The following is a 14,176-nucleotide window of genomic DNA, read 5'->3' on the forward strand; positions in this document are numbered from 1 at the left end:
TATTTATGATATATATATATTTTTTCCCATAACCCCTATTTCTGAATTTCATTTATGGTTTTTAGCATAAATATATATTCTGGTTCTGCACTATTTTCTTCTCATGTAGTGGCCTACATTTTAAGGAGTTTTTGACTTGTATTTTTGTTGTGGTGGGCGTTCTTCGAATTTTATAATGTGCTGGGGCAAACATTAGTTTTGAAATTTAAACTAAACTTTAAAAAAAATATATATTTGTGTAAAACAGCTTTTTTTCAATATTTATGATATTGCAAGGATCAGGAAATATATACGAAGAATATCGCCACATTTAAACGGGAAAGTAATCAAGTAATACTTGAGGAAGATGAGTTAGTTTTTAAAATCAATTTTTAAATCGCGAAGTATAGATGCTCAGTTACTGACAAACAGCGAAGAAACTCATCTTGGCGTAGAGGTTTTATTTATTTTTTTGTATTCCCAGATCAAAACAGGGATCCTCCCAGCGGAACTGTCGTTACTATTCTATTTACGGATAATGGAAGTGTGGCTCACCTCAGCTGCAGCGTATTCAATTACTGCTGAGGGCGTGACTGGTCGCCCAACACGGACTCTCAATGGAATCACGCAATATACTCTCCGTCCGTCGGGGAGCGCTTGTATCCGCTCCAATATACTAACTCCATATATTCCCAATAAAAAAAAAAAAAAAAAAAAAAAAAAAAAAAAAAAAGAATCATATTAACTTTTCTCCTTTATTTGATAAAAAGTCAGAATGAAAAACGTTGCGGTAGGATGTTGACTATGATTTTACTGATCAGTTTATTTCTTTTAATTTACTCGGAGAGCTTTCATCCCACTGGGCCTGCCATTTTTCTAACATTTGTAATTTGAGGGGTGTACTGAGTTCTGATGGGGTAAAAACGGCTGTGCCTCGGCCAGGGAGCGCGAGTGCCTCTCTGGCAGCTTTGTCTGTGAGCTCGTTACCAACAATGCCAATGTGGCTTGGATCCCATATGAAAATAATGGATTTACCTTGTTGTGATAATTTTAGAAGAAAAGATTGAATTCTTAAGATAAGTGGATGTTCGGGGTACATGTTTCTCAAACTTTTTAGAGACCTCAACGAATCTGAGATTATTACAATAGTCTTCTGAATTATTGAAAAGCAAAAATGGAGGGCAGATGCTATCGCTTGGAGTTCGGTGGTGTATATTGAGCATAACTTGTCGAGCTTTCGGATTTGGAACTATTAGTGTATATTAAAAAATAATCCGGAACATTTTCTAGAAGACGCGACAACTGTTCTTTATACTTGACAGTTGTGGTCTTATTTTTGTGCATAAGTGACAGATGTAGCATTGTTACAGGTAAAAAAAAAAAAGTAATTTTTCATTCGGAGCTCCATATCTTTATAACTATATTCAACTATCAGAAGACCATTTTAAGTAGAGTAAATTTTATAAAATATGAGTCCTAATAGAGCTATTTAAGTTCATGTTTCCAGAGATTTATCTTTTTTATATAACATTTTATATAAAATGTAATAAAAAATCAGTAGTTAGTGAATTTATTTTGAGAAATCTATATCCCAAAAACATTCGACGTACAGATATCTATTAGCACTCAAACTAAAGCTAGTTTAATGCACTTTAAAGTAATTTATGACGTTTATCCTTGTAGGAGTAGTTTTTTTTAATAATATGTGACCAAAATAAATTCACAATAATATAATTCCTAGTTGTTCGTATAATTTTTCTTTTGATTTTCGAAAAAATAAATCTCAGGACCCATAACAAGTATATATGTCTCCTAGCACTCAAAATAAAAGTTATTTAACTTCCAATAAATTAGTTAATATCACGTAAGTTTGTAAGGGTAATAGTTTCCATGATATTCGCATATGAAAACAACTTTTACACAAGAAATTATGTCTGAACTACTGTGAATCGATTTATTTTAGCAAATATCATGAGAACTACAAGTCCTAGGAAGAAAAACGTCATAAATTACTTTAAAGTACATTAAACTAGCTTTAATTTAAGGGCTAATACTTAATAATTAAACATCTGTACTTTGAACAATTTTTAAGATACACATTTCTCAAAATAAACTCACTAACTTCTATTTTTTTCATGCATTTTTTATGAAATGTTGCTTTTAAAAATCTCGGGAACTATTGAACGTAAATAGCTCTATTAGGGCTCATATTTTAGAAAATTCACTCTGCTTTAATGAGTTCTGAATGAAAAATAGATGTTTTGAAACTGCCACCATTTTTATTCCTCCTACCTATTCTTGTTAGACTCATCAATGTTGACTAGTAATTATACATAGTTTTCATTAAAGTAATCAAATTATTGGGTTGAAATAACTGACTTTTTCCTCATCTCGGGCTCTTGTAATAATAGGTCGGCACATCGAAAAAATTCTTTTTCAGTTCACGTAAAAGAAAAGAAAAAAAAACAGTAAATTGTGTTAAAGCTGGTTGTGATCTATGTATATATAAACAGAAAGATAGAAAAAATGAACATAATCAAACTATGTTCATGAGGAAATAAGGATAAAATATAATAAGTAAAATTCTGAACTAATATAACTATAAAATAAAAACACTAATCACCTATACACTATTATGTACAATATTTACACTCTTGACCTAGGATCGCGAAGATTCCCAACGCATGAGGGGTAGAGCAGAGTTAGTCAAAAATGAGACGATCAAAAACGACTATCATCGGCTGTCAAAGATATCCTATTGAAAAACTCAATAGTAATTTTTTGCAGTCAATAATTGTCATTTTTTATTATTCAATAATTGCACTTCATGAAAGCACTTAATTCTTTATAAGTGTTGCAGCCAACATATGGTCCAATGATCGATCATGTGAACATATGGTTTTTATTATGTTAAAAAACAAAACAACTACTCTTGGTAGTTTGTATTTATACAGCAGATGAACAGTTGGCTTCTTAGCGTCTCATTCCGTGCACACACATCGTCTCCAGTGTCCCCTCACTACGCACTCATAGTAGCCAGTATTCTGGCCATCTCCGTCGTCTTAATCATTTTCACCAAGACGTATGTACGTTTGTCGATCTACCTCCAAGAAGATATAAGATATAAGATAGATTTTCTCCCTTCCCTTTTGATTAACCTACAAGTTATTCTTTGTAATAGTTATAAATTAGTTAAGTTCTTTTTTTCCCAGTTTATATTTCCATATTTTATTTTACATTTTATTACGTTTAATTACTCAAAATATAACAATAACAACATTCGGCAGTTAATTTATTTTATTTTCATTGCTCTTCATGGTTGGCTAGTGAAGGTTCCCTTTGAACCCCTCCCCGCTTTAATATAATTTTTACTACAAGTAATTTTTTTTTCTAATCAACAAATATTTTGGTATAATATTTCGATAAACATATTTCTAAAAGGAAAAAAAAAATCTGACGAATCGTAACGCACGAAAACCACAGGAGGAAAACATTTCCCACGGTTTGTTTACCACAATTGCACTAACGTATTTCCTTACCGTTACTCGTGGAGTGTGTCATTATGGTTAGCCGAGTCTTGCATGATGTCAATAACTAAGTAACCGAAGGTCTGAGAAGAGTCAATCGAAATTAAAATAGAAAAAGAAAGTTAAAGAGCATCTTTTTGCTATTAATGAGAAGATGTTATGATGAGAAGTTACAATACACATATGAAGAAACAGATGGTCGAGGTGCATTAAGAAAAAATGAGAATTTGGAAATTAGCAACAATAAATTATGTGGAATGTAGTAGATTGTTACAATAGAAGATGTAATATTATAGAGGTAATAATTACACAAAATAAATGATAAAAAAAAATTAAAAACAAAGTGTTAAAGAACTACTTCTTACTTCTATCGCTATCAATCAAATATAATCTACTTAATTAATTATTGCGTATATTTCCAAATTTGTTTTTTTTTATTATTATTTTTATGTTTGTCTGATTTTTGGTTGTTAGGTCTTTTTGTTTTTTTCAGCCCTCATGAAGGCTTAGAAATAACTGTTTTTTTGTTGTCTTTTTTTTTTTGGTTAAACAAAACCAAATTAAAGTCTCAAAACACTCTTTATTTTCTCAAAAGTCCATCGTTTCGGGCAATTTGGCCATCCTCAAAGGCAATCTATCACAAAATAGTTTTTATTTATAACAATTTTAGAAATAAAAGTATTATTAATAAATAACATACCTTAAAAACCAATTTACACTCACATAAAATATTTTAAAAAATTTCTAGACTATTCTGCCCAGGTCACTAGTTTCAGTAAAAATTTCCCAACGAGATAAAAAAGCATTAGGGAAATGTATTAATTTATTAATAATCTATCCATAGCTTAAGTCTAATTACCTATTTTGTCACTATATTAAACTTTTAATTATAGTAAATTTAACTCCGTTACACCTGGATATTATAACAATATTTGTAACCTTCCTTACACTCAGGAAATAATCATAATGTTTATTTATTTCAAATTAATTTTTTTATATTAATAAAATCTGAAATTATTTTATTCTTAAAATTCATATCAAAGTTAATTTTAAATATTAACACAATTTTACATGGACAGAATAGTCTGCATAAACTTTTATCAATATTTTATGTGAGTGTAAATTGATTTTAAGGTATGTTATTGATTAATAATATTGTAATCGCTAAAAATGTATAAAATCAATGTATAATAAAAGCTGTTTTGTAATAGATTGCTTTTGATGATGGCCAAAACGTTGGACTTTTGAGAAAATATAGAGTGTTTTGAGATTTAATTTGGATACAATTGGTTTTGTTTAAACAATATTAACCAGTCTGAAGAAAGTGAAAAGATTATAATTAAAATAAGTTTTTGATTATTTGTGTTTTTTTTCTAACTGTCCCACCGACTATCTCCTCATAAATGTATACTATAATTTCTCCATTAATCTATATCACAACTACAATTCTATTAATCTACGGTCAATTATAAACATCTCATTACAATACATATAATTGTTCAAAGGTGTACACATGTTTGTACATGAGATAGAGATTTATAGAATTGTGTAGAAGTGTGTTAACAAGTTTTGGGGTTATATGTCCTAACTGAAAATCTGGATTAAGAGTTTAAAAACAAGAAAAACTCGTTAGAGGGTATCTCCATTACCGTTTTGTTTAGAAGATTTTCACGTCTAAAACTTTTCTTTGTATATATTTTTAATTGTACATATCAATATTGTTATATATATTCAATAAAGGTCAGAAAAAAAAAATTCATATGAAAATATGCCACAGTCAATCAAAAGCATTATATTACTGGTATACATACATTATGTAATATATATTAACCAAATAAAGGAGGTTACGAAAAAAATAAGAAAATATTAAATTCAAGCTAGGTTCCAGATTTTTCATTATTTTAATCCTTTCTAAGCGAATAATAAAAACTTTAAAATAATACATATTACATATGACACATGGACTGATGACAGTGACATATTTCGTCTCCTGGAGGCACATGAAATTAACACCAACAGGACGCCCAAAAAAGGTGGCAAACACCCATGAACAGTCTCTGATTCTACTGAGGATTACTAACTTACTCCTGACTACATAGTTCAAGAGCCCAAGAGGAGAAAAAAGGCAGTTATCTCACCCTCAAATTATTTTTTAATTTTCAATTTCATATATAATTCATATTTTTTCGACGGTACTTTAAGTACTGTTCAAAAAATGTTCCAGTATAAAAAGGAGGATGTTGCAAGAGTCAACGTAATCACTACACTCACAATCAGATAAATTGTTTTCACATATTTCGTTATCGTCATTCATTTTAGACATATTTTACAATGATTAAAATTGTGTCAGAAAATTGACAACAGCCAAGAGCTTAAATTTTGAAAACAATTCGATTTTAAAAGTTTTAACCTTTTAACTCAACCTCAAGTCGATCATGTTTTATTCTCTTTTTTCTTATCTTTCTTTTACACTCTCCTTATCTATTCTTTTCTTATTTTTCCTTACCTACGTTATATTAGTTATGTTAACAACATATTATTATTATTATTATCGTCATACGTACTAATTACTACTTTTGTCTTTCTTAATTTTATATTGTCTCTTGTTTCTAGTATTCTACTTACATATTCCTACTACTTAATTTTAATATTTTTCTGCTCATGTAGCCTCTATCTCCTTATAATACATAAACTATTCATGTCTTTCAACACTATTTATCCATAATGTTAACTATTTATTATTAACTTATTTTCTAATCATTCTATATTCTTTATTCATTGGTTGTTATCTTGTTTTTTGTTCTTTGCTCTGATGAAGGCTAGAAATTTAGGCCGAAAAGTTGATACTAATGTTGGAAGAAGAAGGTTGACCGTATGGCGTGGATTGGAGGAAGATAATCCGGGTGGCGATCAATAAAGGTATCAAAATAGTAAAATTAAACTATTTATTGTTAACCAAGGTTTCGCCCCACCTTGTAGGGCTTCGTGAGGGCTGCCTGTTGGTAGTACAAAGCATAACTAGTAGTTGATAAAAAACAACAACTATTAGTTGATTCTAATAAACAAGTTTATTTTTTTATATTAATTACAGATCAGCTTAACAACAATGTAATTTTCTTATGACAACAATATTTTTAACTTTCCTTACACTCAAGTGTTTTGAGACTTAACTTGGATACAATTTACTTTATTCAAACATAAACAAAACTTATTTATTTGTGCAGACATTTCGACCTGAATTTCAGACCTTCAACCGAGGACCGTTAAATTCCTTTAAAATTTGAAAAGTCTGAACAAAATAATACGTTTTGTTTATTTGTGTATTTTTTTGCTGACCACTCCCCGACCATCTTCTCCTATAAAGTAGTTGGAATAAATGTTGATTTATTTATTACAACCTGAATAATTTATAACCATAAAGTCTTTAAACGTAAATATCTTCTAAGCAAAGAGTTAATTGACATTTCTTTATAAGGACCATCTTCTCCTATAAAGTAGTTGGAATAAATATTGATTTATTTATTATAACCTGAATAATTTATAGCCATAAAATCTTTAAACGTAAATACCCTCTAAAGACAGAGTTAATAGACATACCTTTATGGGTAATTATTTTCTTGTTTTGAAATCCTTATTAATTGGTATTTTCAGTAAGGACAATTAACCGTGAAATACAGAGGATAATAAAAAAATATTTCAATAATCATTTACTGTCCTCAACAAATCTATTCTTAGCACACTTACCTATTCCATTATGAGGAACAAAAAAAAAATTAATAGATCCTAAAAACGTCTGTATATCCATGTTTGAAACCAGCTAAGCAAAAATAGATTTAATTAGTTACATTAAAGCTAAAATTATACGGTTCTTACTTTTAAAGGCAGTTAAACCTTTAACGAGCAGTTTCGACCAGCAAAGATAATTTATTTTTATTGATACAGTTAATTATTTTCCAACAGACCATTAATTTATGTTATTTTCGTTTAAAGAATTATTTTAACAAGAAATAATATAAAATAAATTATTAAAATCCACAGCCAAAATATTGAAATAGATAAACTAACAAAATATGCACTTATTTTCTAATTAATGTTAATGTAAAAATAACAATGTCATGGGCATCCAACATAACTATAATTAAAAAAGAATCGATATTAGACGATTTTTGGATTCTACCTATCTTAAAACGAAAAAAGTTTTTTATTTATTAATGGGAACTTTATTTTTATTTATTTTTTTTGTGTGTAGTAAAGTGATGAAAATAAATAATAAATATATGGAAAGAAAAATTATTAACCACTTCTTGTACAATTTAAAAAAAATAAACAAAAATTGAAAATCTATTAATTACTTTAATATCTTTGAAAATAATCACCCTCATATAAGACAATAAAATGGACAAAGAACGTTGATAATTGCTAAATGACAAAAAAATTATTTTTTTTATATAAGATTGATGAAAATATTCACTTGTCCACTCCCAATGAAGATAAAAAAGTATATTAATTATGCGATAGCATGCCCCATTCAGTGCCCGAACTCATATGAAAGATTTTATTGAAAACTGTAAGTGTGTACTAAACATTCCTAAATATTAGGTATAGTGTTTATAAAATATCGAAATGTTCGATAACTGACCGAGATTAGAAAATATGAAATCTCAATTCTTGGATTTACTGTCACTTTGGTGCCAAAATAGTAATAAAAAAAAAAAATAAATAAAAAAAAAAAACAAAAAAACAATGCAGTATACCGGAGAAAAGTCGCGGCCGGGAAAGGGACTATTTTTTTTATTTATTTTTTAATTCTGAATTTCTTGAATTTTGTTGTGTTTGATTACAAAGATTTATTATCGAAAGTGATAACTAAGAATAAGAATATTCAAAAAACGGTAAAATGATAAAAAAAAAAAAATGAAAATATAATAAAATAAAAAGGATAATTTTATAAAATAAAGATAAGGACTCACGTGTACTCTGAGTTTGAGCCGCCGCTTCCGGTTCGTTTTTTCGCCAAAGTTCGATTCGGGGTCTGCCCGCGCAGCCATTGGTTCACTCGATCTGCAAAAATATTAATGGTAATTATTTGAAAAATATTTCTACATAAATAAAATCTTAAAAGACATACATTATTGGAACTGATTAACTTAAAATTAAACAGAATAATAATGCATATAAAACACACCGGAAAATATACAATAAAGAGACCAGTCAGAATTACAACTCTCAGAATTAATCCACACTAAGAATGTAATACGTGCATAACAGGAAAAATAATTTAATCCTACGATGTTGAATGCCCAATATACAGAAACTTGAGGTTAAGAATTTGGGGAGGAATAGAAAACCATAACAAGGTTGAAATATTCAAACCACAAATCATTAATGAAACAAGTTATATTTTTTTGTATATATTTTTAGTATTTATTACATTTTTATATTTATTTATTACTATTTCACAAATTATTTATATATAAATTCCTTTGTTTTATTTATTATCTGTTGGATACATATTTGAATGTATAGATACGGTTATACCCTTGCAGATAATTGTTGATCTTTTTTTTTTAATTTTAATTAAATGGTACTTATCTGTGAAAATACAATAGATTTTGATGTGTATAGAAAAATTAATTTAAGTGTTTAGACAACTAGGAACATTTATACTGGATTTACAAAGTAGATTATAATTGACATGTTCACGAAGTTACAATTACAAAGTGAGAAAGTTACAATTTACATTTTATAGAGTTACAATTAGAATTGAGGTAGTGAGTAAATTACTATATTAAATTATGCATCCATTTATACATGCTGGAATTAGAGCTAGACTATGTGTAATCATAGATATTAATTATTTTCAAAAAGTGAAAAAGTTTTGATATTGTTGTGAGGTCTTCTCTCATCATCTCCTGTAAATCTGAAGAGAATCGCTGTGATTCTTGAGCAATACATTCAGTAAGAATGTGACAAACGGTGAGATCGCTTATCTACAATTTTTTTTTTATATTTTATAATTTTAGTTTATTATATCTTTGTTAACGAAGGAAAAAAATACATCTTTATGTATTGGTTTAAGGTATAAATAAGAGGAAAAAATAAAACATAGAATATTAAAATTTAAAAAAATAAACAGGAATTATATATTAATATTGTCTATTATAAATTTACTGTACTATGCCTATATATTATAGGAATTAAAAAAAAAATTGTTTGATTAGGTATTAGTATGCTGTGTATTTATCAGAGATGGGTAAAAATTAGCTGTAGTGGTATATATATATATATATATATATAAATAATATATTAATATAATTCTCATAAAATTACTGATAGCTTCGTTTTCATCACTTGATACTTTAACTTTTGGATTATGCAATGATTTGACTTAGTATTGATGATGTATTTAAAAAAAAACATAAGCATGCATGCGTAAGCCCTATAGTAAAAAAAAAGTAATTAATTGTCGAGAAATAATAAAATTAATATTTTGGTAGTGTTTGTTCCTGTTTCAGGACCACTAGTTTTACACATCAACATGAAAATAGATCAATTATAAAGAGGCATACTTGAGGTATAATCAACCTCAATAGTAGCATTCAAATGGGTAAGGAGAAAAACTTAGCGTTTGAGCGTGGGTGTTGACCACACTTCCTTGTTTAGGAAGAAATACTGAGGCACTAGTGCACATTAGTTGAACTAGTGCCCACGACTCTTACGTTAGAGGCACTAACACATAGGAAGAGGTCTCTTTCTATAGGGGAAGTCATGATGTGTTAAATGTAAAATGTTTTACCATGTTAAATGTTATAAGTATAGGATTGTGAGAACCCCTATTTAAAGTCAAGTTAAATGTTAAACGCATAAGAGCTTCTAGCGGATTTTCTGAGCAACTTTCATAATCTTTCCTTCAAAATCTTTATATTATTGCTTACTTCTAAGTTTTGAATAAATTAATTTATTACATGCCTCAATTGAGTGAAAAATGGAAGTTGCGTGAAAGTTTGGCTACTGATTGTCTTGTTATTCTTCCAACCTGTGAGGAAGAGATTCAAGATGAACTAATTTACACCTGATATTTCATTATTATTATTGCATTACAAACACTACAGGCACACATAACATCTATTGAAGAATGGTGTAAAAACTGGAGAATAAAAATAACAACAATCAAATATATACAAATGAAAAATGAATGTAGGCAAAGTAATACATCTATAAGATAGGCTGCAGGGTCCACTGAAGGCGGTGTCATCGATGATGGCATGTGTTTGCCATGAGCTTATTAGGAATAGGGAGGGGCTATTCCGGCTGGCGAAATCTGTATAATGTAATACGTACATATAACTTATAAATGCTTTAGAACACGATAATTTTGGTTAGGAACCATTATTGTCTTAGATTAGAAGATCCTGTTCCATCTTCTTTTAAAACACATCGGGGGATTATCGAGGATAATTATGAATGAGAAATCAAAAACTAATGGGTTAGAGTGGGTAGGAATTTATGAATAAAAGCAGGCATATCCATTTCGGGTCAAATCTGCAATGACTAGGACGTTGAGGTCTTTATAGATGAGTTTATTTGAGACGTCGAAGAGCATCAAGGATTTTACGAAGGATTTTGGATTGTAAAGATTGTATATGGGATGAATTTGATGGTTTGGTGGAGCCCTAAAGCTCAATTCCATATGTACTCTTTGTTTTTGTTTTTTTTCTGACCTAGAGAAAAAACAAAACAAATAAATATATACAATTCCATATGTACAAATTTATCTGATTATCATAGTGTATAACAGTTTTTTGTAGTAAACATTTTTTTTTTTCTTACCTCCTGGAACAAAGAAATAAGCAAGCATTTACAAATATATACAATAGAAAACTGATATGTACATATACAGGCTATTTCATTTTCTTGTTTTGCCGGGATGGCATTATAAGAATGGTTGCCGGGTCCGCTGAAGGCGGTGTCAACAATGATGGCATATGTTTGCCTGGATGCTCACTAGTAATGGGAGGAGCTATTCCTGTTGGTGGTGTTGAAGTGATGACTTCAGGCTGCAGAGCCAGAAGTCCCTCCCAAGGCGAGGACGTCGACCAAGGGGACAATGCTTTGCCACCTCTCAGGTCTTGGTGGAGGGGCGATCTCACGGAATAGAGTGTTGCCACAGGCTTTCCAGCCAACAGGGTTGGAGCTCCTCACATATTACTCTGTTCCTGGCCCACTGGAATGAAGTTCCTCTGACTATTCCCCTCAGGAAGGAGTTCTAGAAACTCTGAAGTTTGGAGAGCGTAGTCTTGTGGAGGTGTCGCATGAGTGGTGCACCATGGAGCAGCGTTGGACGTATGGTGGCCCTGTATATCTTGAGTTTCAGGCGTAGCGCGAACTGTTGTGAAATAAGCAAGTGGTAGAGCCTATGCGTCTTCTGCCGGGTCAGCTTTAGTCTCTCCCTGGCGTGGCTGGAGAAGGTGATGTGCCTGTCGAGAGTCACGCCCAGGTAGAGGATGTTGTTGGAGATGTTCCGACCCTCGCTATCCACGACGAACCGTTGGGGTAGCCTGCTTTTCTTGCCCTTCTGGAAAGACATTATGACGGCATCCGTCTTAGCTGGATTAACTCTGATGCCATCCTTCTTGAGAGCAGCTACAATGGTGGCAGAAGCGGCTTGTGCCCTTCTTTGTTACACACAGTACACTTGGGCGGTCCTGTCAGCGTGTACAGGGATATATCGTGATTTTCGGAGCACCTCGAGTATGTCACTGCGAGGTGGCAATAGCGCATAGTGTGCCCATATACCTTGCATTTGACCGGGCAACCGTCCTCTTTGAAGGGTAAGACTCGGAAGCGTACATGATCAATGGCTCCGAGCTTTCGAATATCTGTAATTTTAACAATAATCGAAAAAACGGCATCAAACCCTCCATGGCAGCCTTACTTATCTGACTTTTAAAACGGACAATTACAGCGAGTAGGTTGGTCGATGAACGACATGTATCGTTACTATACATCTCACAAGTATCGTAACACTAAAAAAAAAGGCCATCCTTCCCCGCCTGACCCGCCCCACTAAACCCCCGGAGAGCGAGGGTCCTATATCACTTTCAAAATATTAGCTTAAAACGGGAAGGAGAGATTTTGAGATAGAACAATATTTAAAAAGCCCCTGAAATCGAAAAAACGGCATCGGTAGTAAACGAGGAGTTAAGAGCGCTTTACATGCCTGTGTTGAAGTAATCGAAATCTACGGGAAGTTTCAGTCAAGTATGCAGTTCCAAGTAAATCTCTTGTCATAAATCATATTTCAAATACGAAAAAAAATTATGATTACTATTATGAATTCCAATTCTAAAAATATCTGCTACAATAGAGATGATTTTTGCGAAAATTAAGTATTCCAATAAGTACTGACGAATAATTTATTCATAGCAATAAACTTTATAGACTAAGATACTTAAATTTCATCTTGAATAATATTCTGTACAATACTCGCCACTTTTATGCATGCCTTTGGATTAACTCTACACTTGATGCTATTAGATGTAATTGCAAAGAGTGTTTTAACAGTTTACTTTGCTCACATCGAAATACACAACCCATCCAATCAAAATAGCATCGGTTTACATAAACATGAGGAAGAAATTAAATGTTATAAATTGATTTCCTGATACGCACTGACCTACATTAATGGTTATTGACGTAATTCTTAAATATAGATGAACAATTAGGGCCAGGTTTGAATTACTTTCTAAAAATGTTATTTCATAATTGTTACACCTTAGAAAAACAAGTTGTCTTGTATCTCAAGAAGCGATGTTAGAAGAAAGCTGTTATCATGAGTTTGAACTCACGGTGTAGTAATGATATTTTATACAAATGTTATTTTTATGACATAATCATATCAATATTAATGCAATCTTTTTTTCTTTTTTTTAAATAACAATAAAAAAATAATAAGATGGTCCGGGGGTAAATAAAAACACAAATATTATACAAAATATGTAATAAGTCACAACATTTCGCCAGACTTTGTAGGGCTAAAAAATATATACAAAAAACTAAAAATATCTCAACAGTGAAATAGTATAAGTTGACATAAAATAAAAAATAAACTAAAGTGGGTATGATGTGTGTCGTAATTCGTTCTTTATATTTTCTTTTTTTCATCACTTTTATTTATTGTTTTCCTTCTTTTATTCATATTTAATATTTATTCATATTCTTCCCTCTTTTGGTATGTATTGTATATATTTATGTTAAGTGTGTACTGTGTATTTGTATGTTGTATCTACTAAAAATAGATATATTGAAATACATTGCAATAATCAATATTTGGTATAATTAATGTCTGAACGAGATGTTTTCGTACAAACGTAGGCAAGCCTTCTCTGTTACTACGTACAAATTGTACGATCTTGTCAATTAGGTGATGAAGAGAATGTCACACTATACTAAAAGCTATATAGTTTGAGAGAATATATTGTTTAAAAGAATTTTTGGGGAATTTGTGAACTGAACCTACCATTAATAGTTTTAAATATAAAATATTTTTTTATAGTAGATTTTATTTGGTTTTGATAAATAACAAGGGAGGGAGAGAGGGTGGCAGAGAGGGAGAGAGAGGGAGATGGAGAGAGAGAGAGAGAGAGAGAGAGAGAGAGAGAGAGAGAGAG

General features: G+C 30.6%; 1 protein-coding gene across 3 annotated transcripts in view; it reads right to left on the reverse strand.

Annotated features, from left to right (window-relative positions):
- The window catches only part of LOC106678915 (probable DNA double-strand break repair Rad50 ATPase), a gene marked incomplete in the record, with an annotated part of 525,008 nt that overhangs the window by 420,465 nt on the left and 90,367 nt on the right, over window positions 1–14,176 (reverse strand). For all 3 annotated transcript variants that reach the window (XM_067049131.1, XM_067049130.1, XM_067049132.1), the window contains 1 exon segment: window positions 8,477–8,567. In XM_067049131.1, coding sequence (XP_066905232.1) covers window positions 8,477–8,567 — 91 coding nt within the window.

The sequence above is a fragment of the Halyomorpha halys genome, unplaced genomic scaffold (assembly GCF_000696795.3).
Source record: "Halyomorpha halys isolate HHAL.00 unplaced genomic scaffold, Hhal_1.1 Scaffold168.1, whole genome shotgun sequence".
NCBI lineage: Eukaryota > Metazoa > Arthropoda > Insecta > Hemiptera > Pentatomidae > Halyomorpha > Halyomorpha halys.